This window comes from Salarias fasciatus, chromosome 10 (assembly GCF_902148845.1).
Source record: "Salarias fasciatus chromosome 10, fSalaFa1.1, whole genome shotgun sequence".
NCBI classification, from domain to species: domain Eukaryota; kingdom Metazoa; phylum Chordata; class Actinopteri; order Blenniiformes; family Blenniidae; genus Salarias; species Salarias fasciatus.
Window position 1 is genome coordinate 18,938,643 of NC_043754.1, and position 19,868 is coordinate 18,958,510.

General features: G+C 42.7%; 1 protein-coding gene across 5 annotated transcripts in view; it reads right to left on the reverse strand.

Moving 5' to 3' along the window:
• The window catches only part of nrg2a (neuregulin 2a), an 80,591-nt gene that overhangs the window by 38,610 nt on the left and 22,113 nt on the right, over window positions 1–19,868 (reverse strand). Inside the window, exon 1 of one of the 5 annotated variants that reach the window (XM_030100791.1) lies at window positions 7,058–7,296. The exons of the other annotated variants lie outside the window; for them this stretch is intronic. Coding sequence (XP_029956651.1) covers window positions 7,058–7,127 — 70 coding nt within the window. The 5' untranslated portion in view covers window positions 7,128–7,296. Of the gene's footprint in view, window positions 1–7,057; window positions 7,297–19,868 lie in introns of those variants that run through there. 5 annotated transcript variants of the gene reach the window in all.

The window sequence follows — 19,868 nt, forward strand, 5'->3', positions numbered from 1 at the left end:
GCATGGCTTCTCCAATCTACTTGAAACGCCCTCGACAGGAAACCAAGTATATATCTGTTTGATGTACAGTACGTGCTGATTTCCTGTGGAATCACGGATAGCCAAATGTCAAATTCAAAATAGATCACAGCCAACAGAGATCAATGGAAAGACGGTTATTCTTAGTTCAATAGCAGCCATTCGTTACTAAAATTATGCTGCGGCTGGTAAAACAAGGGACTTTTATCCAAGCGGCTTCCTGTTGGAAAAAGTGACTGATGGATATTCATGGCATCTGGAAAACAAAGACAAAGATTCAAAGATGACAGGGGCAAGGCGCAGCGCAGAGTCTCAAAATGGATTTCTGGGCTACAACTCGTTCATGTTTTTAAGTTCCCGAGTGCTTTAGGTGATAAAACCCACATTTATGCAGCGCAATGTGTTTTGCTGAAAGTCATAACATTATATAGACCGAGCATATTCTGCGTACTGCCATTTATAATCAACTCTGCAAGTGGTCTGGCTTTATCGATCGCCGCCAGCAAGACCACATACTGAGAGTGAGGCTCCTGACGCTCCAGATGTGATTCCTTATGCACATTTAGTTCTTGTGCAAATGAGATGTACTATACGTGCTGAATGTTGTCCGATGCTTTGTTGGTTCTGCTAATTTCAAACAGCTTATTTGCAAACACCAACACTGCGCAAATGGTTTCATTCAAAGTATTTCCACATAAATTCACAGCGATGGCGTGCTTTAATTGTGTTTGTAAAACATTTTCCTCTTGTGCTATTTTAGGACTTCAATGGATTGCTTGGGAGTCTTTGAGTATTTCTGATGACATAAAATCCAAGGGAACTAAATCAAAGTTTAGTGCACGGTCCCAGATGTGTATGATTGAAGAACTTTACATGATCACTGAACTCCGCCAGACTGGGCCCAAGCACAGTGCCCGAGGAAAGCCCTGTCAGTCACATTCAGAGCGCAGCACAAATGAGGCTGCACCGTATAGAAAAATTGTTTAGCACTTTGCCTGGACGCAGGTCTGCCCTTGCCAAGTAAATTAAACAAGCATTGTCCTTGACTGGAGAAGTTACAGAAACACAGCACTGCACTTCTCATCAACCCGCTGAGCCAGATGTGTATGAGGGTCTGCTCCGTCTACAGCCCACACTTTTAATGAAGACGCAGGAATCTGTCAGATCCTGCAGTATAGTCTTACTCCCGAGGTACATTCACTGGTAAGAATAAACCATGAGAAGATCGGTCTTCATGTCCAAATCTTATAATGTCTCTTTGATTTGCAGAGAAAAAAAAAATCTAAACTACAAGATCTATATTGCAGAAAATAACTGCTCATGTTCGCGAGAACATAAGAAAAGGCAAAAAAGCATTAGTATCATTAAAAAAAGAAAGAAAGAAAAGAAATTATTTACTTCCTGAACACAAACGGCCGTCTCACTTTCCATTATCCCAGTGGAAAAAGAGTCAGGCAGTAATGATAAACCCTCGCCTCAACAACAGCCTGATTCTCTCTTTTTGAAGCACAGGGGCAGCTGCAGACATGGACTATAAAAACCCAATTTGAGAATAGAAGCCTATCCGGCCAGTCAACAGCTCCTGCCCCGGGTAACAGTTGGAAACCTCAGCCCAGATAGTTGTTCAAAAACAAAGTGGACTGATGAGTTAACAATACACGGCTCGCATTATTGACTTAACATTTCTGTTTTACTTCCAGGCGCTTAGGGAAGGAATCTTAGGCATGCCTTTGTGCTTTCGCTTTTAGACAAAGTATCCCTGATCACTCTACTGTTATGTCACTTCGCTGCACGTTGTCAAAAGACAAATTACATGGTGGGACGGCCAGAGAAATGAGCTTTAGATGTGGGAATGGTTTTAAAACACTCGTCCTCAGTCACTGCTGCAGAACATCTGTTTGAAGAGATCATTTCAAGCCTTCCTTTACAACCAACGCACTTTCACCAAATAATTACGTGATAAGTTGTTCACATAAAACATGGTATAAATGTGTTAACAACACTGTCGGTCAACTTTTAAACACTGCTGCAGTCCTGATATTCAAATATTCAAATAATAGGACTTTTTGTTGACCAGACTGTAATCAAATATAATTTAAAGACTCACAGAAATGGGGTTCAACTATTTTAATGACTCTTTACTTCCTGAAATCATCAACAAAAATATTTAAAAAGTCAAGTCAGGACACAAATTTTTGTGCTCCCACTTTATGTCCATTGTTACAACAGCACCTTGGAGTCAAGATAAACTATGCACTTAAAAAAAAAACACAATACAAACAGTAGGGGAAATGGACTATTATGAAACGGTGATGAAAGACTCCAAAAAAAATATAACCTTATCATAAATCATGAGAAAAAAGTCTGGAATGCTAATTATATTAGCGCCACAACAGACTACCGCTCTCATTTCTGCTTGCACAACAACAAAATTGACCTCTATTTACACCCTGACCACGGTGCCAACATTTCATTAACTCTGTTTGTTTCCACTTTTCCCAATATATGTACACTGTAATACAAAACTACTGAGCACAGATCTGTCGATTCAGTGGTCTACAGGTCAAACAGTATAATACATTATTACTACTGACAGACGACTACACATAAGACACATCACCACCATCTCTTGCATCCAAAAAAATCTGCAAACTGTCTTTGTTGCGGCAGCTACAAACACTGGCATGTAAAACCCGTCCAGAATCATCCTTTCCAAAGTTACCAGGTGTTGAGCTAAAGGCTACTGCCACTGCCAAGTTGAAAGTCTATAAATCTACATGGTTGAGTTTAATTAAATTAAAGATGACTTATTCTTATCTGCACGGAAGATATTTAAATCTACCTGTACCTGCAGTCAACACGACCAGCATCAGGGTGAATGGATGGATGGATGGATGGATGGATAGGTAGTTTTATGCCTAATTGATGATCTTCGCAAACAGATTCTGTCGAGCTCTTGCCACCAAAAGAAGTATTCCATAATCTAATTGAATTAATTCCTGTTTTATTTAACAAAACTTCTTGAAATTACTCTGAACTTTCTTATGAAATGCATTAAATTTCAGGGCGCTTTTATAATATTCTCAACGTTTTTGGAATACCTCCATTGTGTACGGCTGGAAACCTTCATCAAGAAATATTTCCTCAACACTTTTCCCGTCAGCAGAGACCGTGTGATATACATATGAAAACATTATGTGACATAACCTGACGGGTTTGTTCCACCAAGAAGTATTTTCAAATTATCGTAGAACAACCTGTTCTGTGAAAGAGTTGTTAATCTTGTTAAATCCACAGAGAGTCGTCTCCACCGTACACAGCTCCGCAAAACGTTCAGCTACTTTCAACCCTTCATTTTGATTTGCGCCTTCTCTTGCTCTTGACTCCCTCAAATGGCTCCAGCCCTGCAACTCATACACACCAGATTATCAGTGGACGTACATATCTGTACCTGAGAGGGCAAGGAAATATAAAAGAAACAAAAAAAAAACTGGCGCCAGATGAAGAAGATGGGACTCAAACCTGAGTCTCCCACACTCAAGGTCAAGACTTTATCACAGTGATTATGTAAAAATGAATTGCAGGATGGGGAAATCTCACATAATTTGGTTCAAATTTCACTTACAATTGCCCAAAATATGTTATCATAACCCCTTATGACAGTTCATGTATGAAAAACCTTTGAAAGACTTCTGTTTGCGAGTATGATTGGTCCCAATTTGAGATCGCACATTGCAATATCCCAGTTTGTTGCTGTTTCTGGCTTTCTGATTTGCCTTCCTGTTTTCGACAGCGGTTTACAACAGATATCCATATACCTGTCATGGAAAAGCAATCATAAAAGGAAGGATGAAACCTGAAATGGAGGCTGGAGCTGAGCTAAAAGCGTATCCTTCCGCCGCTGATTGGTCTCCGGGACTCTTAAGTTTAATGCCGAATAATTGAAGTAGCACCATTTCATTTAAAAAGGCGTGGTACTATGCAAAAGTACGTGATGAAAAAAAAAAAAAACAACATCTGGCACAAAATAAAGGAGCCAACTCTTCACTTCCGTAACTAATTATTACCGGCCTCAGTACGCACGCAAAGCCAGTCACACAGAAGAGAGCGTGTTGTGTTCTGTCTTGGCATAAGATAAGAAGAGACGCTTGTGAATTATATCAGGTTTGCCAATTAAATAGGTCATAAACATTACAACAGAGCCATATCTAATAACGTAAAAAGGACGTGTATTGACGCTGTATTTAATTCATGACAAACATGAGCGAGCGATTACAGTATTTTGAACTTCTTATCCGATCGACTGGGCAACGACAAGTGAAGCCATGGATTTTTCCACTTGTCTGTGTCTCTTCTGCTTCCATTGAGGACCAACAATTTGGCAGAAATCTTCCTGAGCATCTGTAAAAGTCTTTCCCGCCTTGTTTCATTCGGGAATTCACGCAACCTCCCTGAACAACAGTCCACATATAGAACCATGTCGCAGTGAAGCGGTAGCTTGTCCTTCACGAGGACGGCGCTGCCATGTTCAACGAATTTCAGAGTGACGGAGTCGGAAGATATCTCAATTCAGATGATTTTGCCCACTACATGTACAAATGTAGGCAGAAAATTGTGTATTTGTTCCATCATGATGTAGAATTTCATAAAACCAACTGCAGATAAGAGCTCTATTGTGTGACAAATACATTTCTTCAAGAAAGAAGAAGCTAGCAAATAGCTACTGTGAATTTCTCTCTTCAAACACTTTGCATAACATTACAACTGTGATTTTGGCACATCAGCAAAGCTCGCTGAAAGATCTTTGATTTGCCTTTCAAACAGGCACAGATAACGCAAATAGAAGATGGCCAATTAGCTGACCGGACCACACGTTTCTGCTTGAACGATTTAAAAACACTCAGATCAGGCTGAAGTAGTCGACGGAGAGTTAATCCAGTGTAGTTACTCATTATAACAGATGACCCAATTTGAAGCCTGAGACCCAAAACACAACCGGTATGCTGGTAGAAAAGACCCGACCAGCCACCAGCAGGTCTTCATGATGACCTACTTTGGGACACGTGGTTTCACACGGGACACCTGTTCATCCAGTTTTGTGATAAACTGATCTGCTTTTTCGCAAAGTGTAAATGAAGATTTAAAAAAACGTGACTATCACATCCTGGCAGCTTTCCTAAAGGCATCCAATCCGCTAGTTTTGCCAAAGCCGCTGGCGTATCGGGGATGCAGGTATTCTTGGGAATTTGAGACAGGAAACAAAGAAACAAAGACAAGTACGACCTTATAAGGATGGATTGATTCAAGCCAATGTGGGAACGATATCAGGGGTCCCTGGAAGAATTAATTCCAGGATTCCTACCAACTGCTGCTCATGTCAACACAGACAAAGTTCATTTATGTAAATTTGTCTGAGATTCAAGCTAATCTTCATGAGTGGCATACTGTAACGCAGGTTGTGAGCTTTCTTGAAACCTGACATCTTTCAGACTTCAGACCAAAGGGCATTCTGCGTTATGCCTTCCTCGAAGATGCCAGCAGCTTTGACAAAATGGCAGTGCCTGATAGTAATGAGAACAGGTTGGTGCTGGAGGATAGAGTTTGAAAGAATGTGTCAAATCCAGCGGTGAAAGGCATCTTTAAAGGAATTCGCTGAAATACCATCGAATTGAGTGAAACATGGTTTAGTTTTCACACGACTGCTTTGGTGAAAAGTGGAGCAAATAAACCAGAATGTGCACAGTACATGCAGCTGTTCTGTGTGCGTGTGTGTGTGTGTGTGTGTGTGTGTGTGTGGCAGCTGCACGCTTGATAAATGCCAAAAAAATCCCCTGGAACTACTCGACATCTACTGTAGTTCGGGGACTTGTTTAACTCCTTTGCTCAAAGATCAGAAACTCAGAATGAAAAGTTGTGGTAAATTTATACATAAAATCGTTTGTATGTTTATTAAAGAAGTAAAAGTTATAACAGAAAGCAACTAGTTATGACTGTAGCATAAAAAAACACGGATAATTTGCATTTTGAATCTCTAGAAAGCATCAAAAGAATTTCCAAAAACGGTTGAGAACGCTAAACCACAGTTTACAAATCACGTACGAGAGGTTGACAGGGGCAACATCCTCAGGTACAAAGTCACGATCAAGAAAAGAGGATGCTTTCAAAGACTGTGGCATCAAAGCTAAGATGACACATTGGCAGCAACTCCAGTCACGATCATCACATCGTCCTGAAAGTGTCACTGAAGTGGGGGGTTGGGCTTCCCCATGACCCGAGGTCAAACTACAGTGACATGCTGAAGCTTGTAGGATCCACTACTGAGCAAGCACATTGCTACCTTTGTGACTCCGAAACACAAAACAGCTTCCATGTTACTTGTAATGCTAAAAAAGCCTCTGCCAAAAAAACAGAAAAAGGGGGAAAAAAAAAAAGGCAGACTTTAATGTTGCATGAGTCACTGAACACTCAGAATTAGGATCAACACATAAAAGCGTTATTAACCCTATCAAGGGGTGCGTAGTAATATACAGCTTTCTGCTATATACGGAGCACGATACATCGCAATAAATGTATCAGAATCAATCAGAGCGTATTTTTAATAAATATAACTTTCAGGATGCGACGCAGCATGTGCATCAAGAAAAAACCTTTTTTTCCGTGTGAAAGAGATTACAGCCAGTCACTTCATTTCTTAAAGCTTCAGTCTGTGTCTGAGAGGCACAGTTTTATTTTTATTTTTTTTCTTCTAAGTTGTACACAAGTCATCCCAGCTGATTTCCATACCCTCCCAAAACTGCTGCCAAAACCAGATGTGCCATTATTCACACTGGACACATTTGAAGGACGATCCATGTGACAACCTGGCGGCAAGCTTTGACAAGCCAGGGGGATACTTAACTTTTTCCTCATACCTCCGTGATACAGTAATTCAGACGTAGTTTCACTCTTTTCGGACTTTCTCACGCTCTCCCGCTCTCTCCCCTAGCGCGCACGCAAGTAAACACATGTCACAGAGAAAACACCTTTCATTTGCTTTTACCTGCAGTCTCTGTCTCCCTTTGTCCTTTCTTCTTTCTCCCTTTTCTATCTTTCCTCTTGCTCTCCGTCATGCTATCAGAAGAAAGTAAATCCTCTCAGGAATTGAAAAAAAAAACCAGCAACCCCCAAAAAAAACTGTAGTCCTTTTAGAAACGTGTGGCAAGTGGGCACCACCAAACTCTGAGCCTGTTGGAGCGTCTCTCCTCTAATATAGACTCGCACCAATCAAAGACCAACCTACCCAGCAGGAGGAGTGAGAAGGAGAGGAAGGGAAGGAGAGGGAGAGGGAGAGAGACGGAGGGAGGGAGCAGTCAGTGGGAAAGGTAGGGAGAGAGGGAGAGAGAGAGAGAGAGAGGAATAAAGAGGGGGAAAAGGGAGAGAATATGGGAGGAGGAGGAGGAGGAGGGAGGCAGGGAGCGAGGGGGGGGGGGGAAGAGGGAGGGAGCGCGGAAGGCATTTCCCATTGCTTTAAGGCAATCAACTGTTCCCTTACAGGATCTATCAGATAAGCGGCGGCTCTTCCAGGCCCTGCAGCCGCAAGCGAGGACAAGCGAGAGTCTGGGCCCGAGGAGTCCACGCAAAAAAAAAAAAAAACAAAAAAAAAAACGGAACCGGGACTATTCGGGTTCCACAATTCTGGCTTGTAGGCGACGGTGCTTTCTCCAACCCTGGCAGCATCTTCCCCTCTGTAATGGACCGTGCAAAAGTGAAGAGAGACCAGTTCAGCTGTCCCCTTTGCACTGCTGACCCCACCCAGATAATTCAGGCGAAGACCTGCCCTTGCCAGGTTGATGTCGGGGTCCCAAAACACTTCACATCTGGTTCACATTTGCCGAGCACAGATTCTGTGGATGTGTGCAGCAGAGTGGTGAGTGAGGTGCTGAATGTCAGATCACAATCTGTGACAGACTGCTCCTTGCAGAATTACACAAAATCATCTTTGGTTTTGCCAGGCTGCTCCCCTTCCTCACCTCTCCTGTCTGTCGGTACCTCTCTCAGGACTACAGGCGGGTTCGGGCATGTCTGTGGTTGACTCTCTCTCTCTCTCTCACTGTCAGTGTTAGCCAGGTGTCATCAATGTCCACGCAGCAAGGAAGATTCAGAATCACTCCAACAAGCTAAACCTGAAGTTGTAATATCGATAGAAGGAACCGTTCAGTCCTTGATTTGTAATTCTAAACAGTGAGCAGGCTTTAGTTTCTTTAACTTTTATTTAACCTTGTTGGAACTGCATACAAGAAAATAGGACAAGGCACAAGACTAACATTACAGAAGTAACACAGGGCAACGTGCAGGCCAGCAGGGTGAGTCTGTGGTAGCAGACACAACAGCTTTCTTCAAGACGACGAACGCACAGCTTCATTTTCATACAACAACAGAAGAGGATACTCAGGATTGTCAAGATGTAATGCAAACATAAGTTTGGAAACAGCACTGAAAGTCACGTATTTATCTTCATTTAACGTAGACCGAACTGTGACTACTTGATCACCAGACGTATTTTTGGCTGCTACACCAGAGCAAGGCTTCCTAATTTCATGCTGACTGAACCCCATGGTCCTGTTAAGCAACTACAAAAAAAATAAAATAAAATAAAACATCGACATCAACAAGAAACTGGAACAGCAGAAGAGTGACTTCCAATGAAACTGGAGTTCAAAAAAAACAAAACAAAAAAAAAAAAAGTGCAGATGAGTCATCTGTGGGGCCATCCCGGGTTGGTCCCAGGCAAGCCTGCAGAAGATTCTTGACGTGGGGAGTAGGCGGTGGCGGCAGGGATTGAAAAGGGGCAGTAGAAGGGTCATGTCTTAACAGGTCACCTCACTCTGTAGTGTAAGTCTCATGCAGGAGTCAGAAACCTGGAGAGGTCGACTCAAGGCCAAGCTCTGCCAGGCCAAACAGGTCCAGCGAAGAGGTTCTCTGGGTTCAAAAATAAATAGCTCCTTCCTCCCTTCTCTCCTCCCACTGGTTGTTCTCGATGATCTAATCTGTCAGCACACGTAACTGGGGACTGGCAAGGGCTACAGGGAGACGGAGAGCTGCCCCGTCACCCTGACGTCCTATCTGCCCCTCAATCTTAACACTCACTTCCACTACTACTGTTCAACAAGACCAGACCCGTCCCCCGAACTGCCTGTCTGTAGGTGGGCACAAGGTTTATGTGCGTGTGTCAGAAATGTGAGTATTTATGACGTGAGGGGAGAGGAAACGCGGGTTTCTGTATAATGGGATGTAGATTTGGAACGAGATTCGCCTCTCGCGCCACTTCTTACCCCACCCCTTGAAGATCACATGACTGCCTCCAGGCAGAGCCACATATAACACAAATTAGTAAAGTGTAACCTTTGCTGACAGAAGTTATGGAGGGAGACTTTACATAGCTGTGGAATCGCATCCTCCTCTGACATGTGTAGCTTCCGTGTAACTTTCTGCTAACCAAGAAAAAGTTAAGTAATAAGAAATAGGTAAAAACTGTAATAACGTATCAAAAAGAGGGAATAGGACCATTCATTTGGAAACGTTCCAATGCAGTACAACATTCACACTCAGACAAAGATATGGTCATGGACATATGCATCAAAAAAATCTTCTGGTGTTTTTTTTGTCAGAACTACTCGAAAGCATCTGCTGTTTTTCAGCAGCGCTGGGCCGTCCTTGAATGGGGGTCTGGAGGTGGAGGGGCACAATGGGCCAGTGTGGGAGGAGCAGAACTTTAAAAGCACATCCAAAAAAAAAAAAAAAAAAAGGAGCCAACCCCTAAAAGTTCTTTGTATGCCCTGCTCATAAATGCTTCACAGACCCCATCTCTGCCTTCCTCCTAATCCCTCCTCGCTGCTCCCAGAAAAAAGGGAGACAGCGTTCCTATATGATGGAGCTGAGGAGGTCCCTCTTAACAACAGCATACCTGCACATCATCACACTGATACTGCTCAACAGCACTCCTGCCCTTTCACAGGCACATGAGTTTATCTTCTTGGACATAATGGCTTTAAACAGCCATTAGGTTATGTTGTTTATATCTGTCGGCTTTTTTTTTTTTTTTTTTTTTTGCTAACAAAGTGTATATGTGGTGGGGGGCTCAAAGAAGGGTATAGTGCCTGCTTTTAACACAGATGTGTAGGTTTGATTCTTGGAGGTGAGGTGAGGGCAGTAGGGGGAAGACAGGAAAGGAGAGTAAATGGAAATGTTGGAACAAATGGGGGGAAGGGGGGGGGGAGAGAGTGACAGTAGGTAAAAGTTTGAAAGAGAGAATTGGCAGTGGAAAAATAATGCCATCTTCATCGGATGACAGAAAACGGCCCCACCTGCTGATATTCACCTTTTAACGAGGCATCTGTTTCCTCAGCTGACCGTGTTTGAGGAGGACAGACAGGCTGCCCGATCGCTGAGATAAAACCCCTGTTCATCCTGCCTTAGTGTCCAAAAAGTATACAAAAAACACATTTATCAGCACAAATGCAACCTGAACGATGGTACGAACCACATGTGCGTCTATGTATATAATGTGTCAGTGTAAAGATATGAACAACTGGCAAAAGATGAAACACAAGGCTCTGAATCAGACTTATGTCACTGGGTGGGCTGGCGAAGCCCCCTTGAGGGGAGACACGACACAAATCAATGTCAGTGACATCTGTAGGCCCGAGGAATGGTCTATTTTGTCAAGGTCGGCTGTGTCAAGGTCAACTGAGATTCTCAATCTGAGTGTTACTAATGGTTCTGCTCAGTCACAGCTTCGATCGGGATCACAGAAACAGAACAAAGATCACATTCTCTGCCTCATTTACAGCACAGCAAATGGATGGATGAGTTCTAAATCAAGTATGGCTGTTTGATGTTTACAGGGAGCTGCGAGAAATCAAAGAGAAGCAGCAAAGAAAGAATTTAAGTGTTAAACAAGGAAGTGATCCTGTGTGGATTCGGCTCTTTGACGTTTCCGCAGCACATAGCTGTCACCATGGCAACCGTAGTCTTAAGGGTAGCAACTAGAGTATGTGAGAGAGAGAGAGAGAGATGTGGAAGGGCGGAGTGAGGATGAGAGAAAGGATGCTTGCAGAGAAAGTGGGAGATAATGTGTAAGAAATACAATGGGAGAAAGAGCAAGAGAGGCAGAAAAAAAAAGAGGGGTGAGCAGCAACGAGAGAGCAAGCATAAACAGAGAGCGGAGGGGGGGGCGGCGGGCGCTCGCAGAAAAAGGTATCTACTGAGCAGCTGCAGCCTGGCCACTGTATCGCTCCATAAGAAAGATGTCCATGAGTAAGCCTGTGCCAAGCCTGCTGGGAAGCACTGCGGTAGCATCTCAGAGAGGGAGAGATGACAAACATCAGCACTGAGCATGCTCCACTCTCAAGGCCACTGAGAAAATAAGATTTCAGCTCTTTAGCCTCTCAGTTTGTTCAGTTCTCCAGCTCGATTCACGTCTCCGTCTGTCAAATTTTGACGAGCACATGACACCGCCAGTCCCTCCTTCTCCCCTTCTGATGTTGCCCCACACTGGACACAACCGATACAGCTGATTGATCTAATGTAAAGAGGCATCTTTCCCACTTATGGCTATGCTGACTCATATTGTGACAGGTTTGATTGGGGCTGAGAGGAACAAGCGATGAGCATAGCAACTCCTCAGCCAATGGGGCATGATACTGCAATAACAGGCCAGCACCGCACACAACCCCTCTACCAGATGTGATCTCTGTGCCTCCAAACGCTCGCTGACCGTCCTCCTTATCCGGATGGCTTCTGGAACTGAGGAGTGACCAAGAGCTACACAGACAAATTCATACATATATATATATGAATATATGAACTGAGCAGAGATTCAATTCTCCGCTCAGTCATGTTTCATGGCTGAATTGACGGCTGCCGTTGGCATCAGCCGTGTATCGGGGGATGTGTGCGTGCGCATGGGGGTGAGAGAGAAAAAGGTTTGTGTGTTCACTAACGTATGTGCATACAGGAGAGGAATCAGTGCCGGAGAAAAGGCAGCAGAGGGTGACAACTGCGACTCGGCATGCACTGTGGCAGAAGCAGGAAATGATACAAAAGCTGCTGTTTTACATGTGCTGCATGTTAAATGCACATTTTAAATAATGACGGTGGGGCTCTCTCAATTGGACGACAACAGCTGCATGGCAAGATATTGAAATAGCACAAATATATTTAATGACAGATGCTGTCTGAGCATGACTTTGATCCTCTTAAATAAAAATCCCCTCTATCTTCTTAAGACTGTCTGATTGAATCTCTCACTCCCTCTTTCCCTCTGTATTTTTCCTCCTTTTAAAAGTACTTATTATCTGAATCTTGGCCTTTCTGCCTGTCTCTCTCTTCCTGTCTCACTACCTTCTGTCTAAGGGAGAGATAAAGAGGTCTGTGTGACTGTGAGCAGATTGACTTGAAGATAGAGGCTGGAAGCAGATCTCTTCCACCTCTTCATTCTGCTCGTTCTCTCCTGCTCTCTACCCAGATGAATAGACAAACAGTCTCCCACATGCTCTCACAGTTTATCAAACACACACCCACATAGAACCAGGTCTTCACGCAAACACATATGTGTGCTCTCACCAGAGAGAACAACACACACTCAATCTAAGTGTCCTCAGGCTGACTAAGTATACACTGTCACACTCAAATACAAACATATACCCCCTCAACCACGCACATACACATACACATACAAACACACAGGTGCATCCACACGTAAATAGAAGAGGCACATGGGTCATTGATGATCCCAAAGTGGACTTTTTTCCACTTACAGCATACTAAATACAAACCATTTGCCTGTATGAAAGGACACGTCATTTACAAAATGGACTTTAAAGACGTCACATCTGAATGAACAACTGTGGGTATTTTTTTCCAGTGAGCGGACACTGTGACTTATAATACTTGTATCCGCACGCCTATATTACGTATCAATCCAAATCTGTATTTTTGTTGTCTTTACATATTCCCACTTGATCTATCTTTATCCCTAAGGTATTTCTCAGCACGACATTCACAATCAACACCATGAATGTAAAAGCAAATAGGCCTTAAAGTTGTGTATCGAAATAAATCATTTGATAAAAGTTACTGCAGTGTGTCAGAAAAGAGTAATTAACGTTTTCAACTGCGTTTTAAACCACACAAATGCAAATTTACACCAGGGAAAACACGGGACAGTCGCGCTCTTATCAGTAAAAACCTTCCCCCTTTCAAAAACATACACTCATCCGCTTTCTGCTTCACATTCTTCACATCAAATCAAATTCCTTTTGCGCTCTGCACTTGTCCTTTATCTCTAGAATGTGCTTTTATAACAGCACAAACATGTCACAATGAGGACACTGTGAGGAGTTTCACACAGAGACAAACCAGCTTCTTGGTTGAATCATTTGCATTTCTGCTGTAGCCCCTCATGGCTGAGCACGGGCTTATCAAGAGTCTTTCTTATCTCTTTGTTTGTTTTTCACCAATGTAGGCTTTTCCTGGAAAACAGGCCACTACGCATGTGTAAGCTTAGATCATTCTTTGGCGGCATAAGCCCAGATCAAGGCGGTCTCAAATTAAGTGAGCTTGATAAGTGGGCAAGAGAGTGGCCCCAGCTGACAGTGCCAGGATGGCCTCACACCGCGCTCTGGCAGGCCAGGCATGGCTGACAGGAAGCCAGGGCTGTGGTTGGGTCAACTCAGAGCGACAAGATGACTGCACACACATCCACATACACCAAAAAAAAAATGCTCTTCGACATGCTGCAGTTCAAGCTATGGCCAAGCGTACCAGTGACACAGAAGGAGGTCAAAGCTAGCTGAGGCTGTAACAGTCCTAAATAGGCAAGCCACCACCAGCGTGAGCAGCTTAGTGATAAAAAATGCAGCACCAGAGCTTTAGTCTAAAATCTAATTGTTGAGTTTTAGCCACCAGGGTATTAAATATTGCTCAAAATCCATGTAGTAATAATATCATGCTAAAGCACACTTGTGTGGATGAAGCGAAGGGCTAAGAATGCAGAGCACGTGTTAGCGTCTTACCGACTGCTTTACAAAACCGGAGTCAAGTTGTTGACCAGTAGATTTACCAGAATAACCTGACAGCATGAGAGCAGAACACAAGGACGGGCTATCTTTTCACCTATTTTTCGTGCTACTTTTTGTGCTGTTTTGTAATACCGACTTGCCCAGGTTTCCTGGCCCATGGCCATTTGCAGCATGATAACCGCCTGCTTGAAAGCCTAATGTCATGGAGACAACAAGGGAATGAAAAGAAACATGCCTAGACAATGCGTAGCAAAAGCACACATCCCAACAGATGTGATGGAGAGAAAAGCGGAAACAGGTCGACAGGGCTCACACTACAGGGACTTTCTGTAACACCGATCTTCCTGGCTTTTACAAGTACAACAGACCTCTGTGAGGAATGCTGCTTTCTCATTTAGGGTAAAACACCCCCGGAGTTAAGGGGTATCAATATCACAAGGCAGATATATTCCTCTTTTGTCTGCATTTGCTGCAGTGAGGTGATGGTTAGTGTGCTGGTCTGTGGGCCAGCTGGGACACATCTCAGTTCACCCGTGCACACGCGCGCACCAGCACACACAAACGCATGCACATACTGAAACCCGCTGTACGCTGCTCACTATCTTTCAACAACAAACCGAACAGGGGGACCAGACGGAAAGAGGTCCTATTTGTGCAGGAAGACAAATACACTTCTGCACCCAGTCCTGTCCCCTCCAGATTAGAGCAACACAATAATGAGCAGGAGCAGTGGTGGAAGGTCGGAAGAAAGCAAGGGTAAAGGACAGAGGAACAGCCTGCCTGCACCCCCCCCTACACACACACACACAATTCGTACATGCAGGATACATCGCAGACAGTCATGCATGCTTCTTTTATCTCCAGGATGTTCACTCATCATCTAAATTTGCAATACTCTGTACTTCTTTTGCACGCATATCTACCTATCCGCACGTCTTATTTGAGAAGTTTAAGTATGTAACTTCTGAATATGAATGAAAACCGCTGCAGGGATTTACTATCTCTTGCTATCTTTCCCAAATCATTCACTCTGGAAAAGCTCCAAGATTTACAACTTGATGGCGTCACAGTTTGTAGAAACACAGACGGCACGCAAGAGCTGCTGCGAGTGTGGGTGTCAAGTATCTAGTCATCTTATAGTGGGATGATGGTGAACTTAAATCTGTCTCAATATCCACGTACACTTTGTAAATACCGAGGAATGCGTGTGTTGAGTTGTTGACAAGTTATTCTTCTGTGAGTCAGCAGTGTCATAATCTTTTATCAACTCCTCCTCTGCCTTACGTTCGATCGAACACCACCAGAATTAAGCAATTCATCTCCGCTTGGCTACGAATGCCTGTTTTTTTCTGACTCTGATATGAATTAAACTGCTGTCTCGAAGTAAGAGACCCCTGTTGAAGGAAACAAGATTTTCTCTCGGTCCACTTCCCAACACTGCCAACAAGTCATTCCATTCTGCGTAAAGTCTTTTCATGTTAAGACACACATCAATCCACACCTACAACATACCTGAGGAAACAAACCTTCTCTCAGGATATGTACTCTGTGTGTGGGGTGAACATGGCCGGACACGTCCCTTAAACACACCGGGAGGCGCCCAGCAGGAGTGCCGGCAGCCCCTCTTTTCAACACTTCGGCACGCTGCACACAAACACAGTTGCCCTTCCCATGGTCCTTTTGTTCCGTATCATTCTGTTGAAGTTCCTGTCATGGACACTGTCAACTGCTGTGGACATTTATAACTGACAGTTATATTACACTTCTGGACAAACGCTGTCCTAAATGTAAGGCGTTTTATCAAGCTGGCATGCTACTAATCGTCTTGGAACAACTGCAGAGAGGCGGAAAAAGCTTCTAAAACGACCCATCTCACAATCAACTGACTCAGGAAAACATGCGTATGCTTGCCGACACAGAATTATACCAAATGTACTTTACAGAATTTCAGACAATTACACAAAGAATAACATGCACAAGCACTGGCATGAACCTACACGGTGTTGGAGAATAAAATTTCTCTTCAGTTTCCTGCTTCCTTGTAAAATTCTCCAAACTGATTTTGACGAATAAAACCACGAGGGGGCTTGATGAGGGCGCTGCGACTCCGATACGGCCGACGAATGCCACAGAGAGAGAACGTGCAGTGAAAGGTTATCTCCTGCACTGTCCTTCAGTGTCATGTTGCTTCCTGTGAATCTACCTGACACCTTGGTGAAGAGATGCTGCAGAGAAGAAGCGCCCTCAGTTACAAAGGGATAACTGACAAGCAGGTTTCATGTACAAGCTGAAAAATGGAAATAAACTGAGAATACACACACATACATATAGGTAACACACATTGTACATGACATTCTTCTTGGTGAGGTAACCCAATAGTGAAGAACTGGCCGGTAGTATTATAGTATTAGTATTAATTTAAAGCCACCTTTGGTGCTATTTCTTACTATTCTATAATTCAGTCTGCAGTTTTCCCCCCTTTTGCAGTGTCCAAAAAATTATTCTCTGCAACATCATTATCTTTTAGTCAACACAATTTTCCCAGAAACATGACACGATAGCTTTTGTGTTGTTTTGTTAGACTCTCAGCAAGGAATGAAGTAAATAATACAAAAAACAGGAAAAAAATGAAAAAAAAAATTCAAGGATTGCTCAAGTTTCCCCTGCGGTCCCTCCTCGTCTCTCTGCTCAATCCTGGTAACAAGGTAGTGCACATACCTTACTAAATTCTGCGTGATGCCGTACCATAAATAAACCAGAGCTAAAGATGACACTGAAGACCTTAAGCTGTTTACACAAACCTTTGATACCTTGTGATTGAGGAACTCCATTGTCTCCTATAAACCAGTTTATGGATGTTATGGAATGTGTTTTCTTCTGCGGTACGCCCACAGCTAGAAAAACCTACTATCGACCGAACATGAAAATGTGTGCCCGCCAGCTTTACCCTCCCCCTTGGCCTGAGCAACAGTAGATTCACTTCTACAACATGCCAAAACAATGTTCATCTGAACAGTAATTTGAGCGATCATGACAATCCCCGACCACAAGCCTAGGGTAAGACGCAGATACAGTGTTCATGAAAAGTATCCGTCAGAAGTGACTTCCCGTCAGTCAGTCTGCGGAGACAGCAGGCACCAGACGTGGCTATGAAAGGATTTTACATGCCACAGTAACCAGTTTAATATCACAGTGAGCCAAGCAGCTTAACAAGATTGCAGATCACTGAAAAATGAGCTTACCTGGGGTTTTCAGCGTTATGCCATTTACATGCATTGATCCAGAGCTAGATTACCAGACAAATCAGGGTTAATGCTGAAGCTGCTGATTGACATGAACGCAGACAAATACTCCAAAATATGCTATCTTACCCCCTGTTTTTTATAAATCCCAATCATTAGTCAGCCTGTTGTATTAAGAGCCTTTGTGGTTCAAAGCCAGGGCGAAAAAAAAAAAAAAATCATAATCTGCAACAAAACAGACATCAGATTTTTATTAATGTTGTCGAATGGCTGATTTTTAAGTTGATTGTTGCTCTCTGCTTGCAAAACTACACATGTATTATTTGTTTTCTGGATGCTAAATAAGTATAGGCTGTAAGGACATTCGCTAGATGTCTATAAATCATAAACACAATCCACAGTTCATGTTTCAGTCTTTTTTTTTTCGGTGACCCTTGAATCCTGATTTCGAGCTGATCACATTTTGAGTCGAAAGAGTTAATTTTGTAGACAACCTTCCATGCTGTGCACAGAAAAAAAAAAAGGTTTTAAATATTTAATTACATGCACTGGCTGCAGCCTGTGAAGGAAGAGTATTGCAGCCCAAGATAGCTGCAAATTACTGAATGATTCAAAAGGTTGGGTAAACTTAAACTGACTTCACAAAGCAGCAGGATAAAAGTCGATGTGAAAGTATTATATGGTGGCATTGTGGGAGAAACCGGAATCAGATGGATCGTAAAGCAAGTTATTTTACTAGATTTCTTTTTTTCATTGCAATTATTTGGTTGGTTTTGTTCCGGAGATCTTAATATGACTGCAAATATTAAAGCCATCTTCTTTTCAGGAGAATTTAATGATACTTCCTCTAAAAGTGTGTTTTCCCCCCACATCAGAGCGGCCGGAGTTACAACCGGCCGTGTTTTTGTCCGCAGTTCAACAGCGTACGTGATCGTCTCTCCTCAAGGGACGCCACTATGTTTAGCTCAGTCAAACGTCAACATCCACCTACAGCTGACTGCAGAATTAGCAGCGCAGGTCTGCCACGGGAGAGATCGCTTGCTCTTGTGATCAAAGTCAGATCCAAACGGCAGCGACTTGTAGTCGTTGCCCCGCACATTTCTTCCGGACCGCGCAGTGACTGTGCTTTTGAGTGTTTTTGACATTGCTCCAGCTGCAGAGGCAGGGAGTCTAACAACTGCTGTGACATTCCCTACGGACTCATCCCTTTCAACTTTTCGGTGTTTCTCCTCCTTCCTGATCCTGATCATATACTGCCTCATTGTGGTGAAGGTAACATTCTTCAATGGGTTGAAAAATTCAGAGTCCCAACTGCTGTAAAGTAGTATTATGAGAGTATAAATCCTAAATACAGTTTTGTTAAACAGCTCTTCTGTTTAGAAAGGCATTTCCTGTGATTTATTTGGGTATTTTTTTTTATTCGCTATCACAGTTAAAGTACACACATGGAATATATGGATGCACTTGTTAGCAAACTGCTATGCAGACACTGCGGCCAAAACAAAGGAACATAGTTATTATAACTAATGACTCAGCTCTTAATAACAATGTAATATAATTACTCAACATGTTTACATGTCCCCTGCCTTCATCAAAGTGCTCTTATAATCATATCATACCATCTCTCAAAGTCCTCATGAAAATAGCCAGAGACTTGCTCTCTAATTATAGACTCGTTCCGGATTTTGATTTGAGGCTTTTTATTCTACTTCAACCTGATGGACGAAGCTTTGGAATCACTCAAAACCACATTTTGTTCTCATCTGTTAAGACAAATGCTTTTTATGCTCATTATAAAACAGTCAAATTCCACTCCGAATGTTTCTGCTAATGCCGAAGGCAGCTGTAATGCCCAGTGTATGAATTCAACCAAGCCCGAGATTACTGGAGATTATTGGCAGTGAGATTAGGTACCAACTAGGTCCTAATCTTCAATCACACCGCCAACTGACCCAATCCTGTCTCTGTCTAATGTTTTTTTTTTTTTTTCAGCGCTGAAGTATAATAGATGTTTAATGATTTCAGACAGAAAGTGACTGTTTAATTCTAAACTTTAGACTTGTGAAAGTATTGGCTACGTGTTCTTGTTGAATGATGATTGACTGAAAAAACAAATCTAATGCAACTGATTGATATGTATGAACATTGATGAGGCTTTTATGTGTTAGCCTGGCAGATGAGCTTTTACGGTAAGCTGGAAACACTACAATGTGTGTTGTTCCTTTATGCTACGTACAATAAATTAAAATATTCACCAAAACAACACCTTAAAAGTACAGAATTTAATTATTCTAACCAATTCATATTTGCATGCTATTTTAAAATTGAAAAATCACTGATTTCATGCATGCATATTCATGATATTTATGTTTTAACTGCAAACAAGCCTCATAAATCTGCAACTTTTTTCCTCCAACCAGTCAATAAGCTCACTGGTACTTCCTCGGGATCACATTCAAACAATAATCTGACAGTTTCACTGAAAATTTTTGAACCTGTGGTCGGTTTTATATAAAATTACAAGCTTTAAACGGCGCGGCACCGCAGA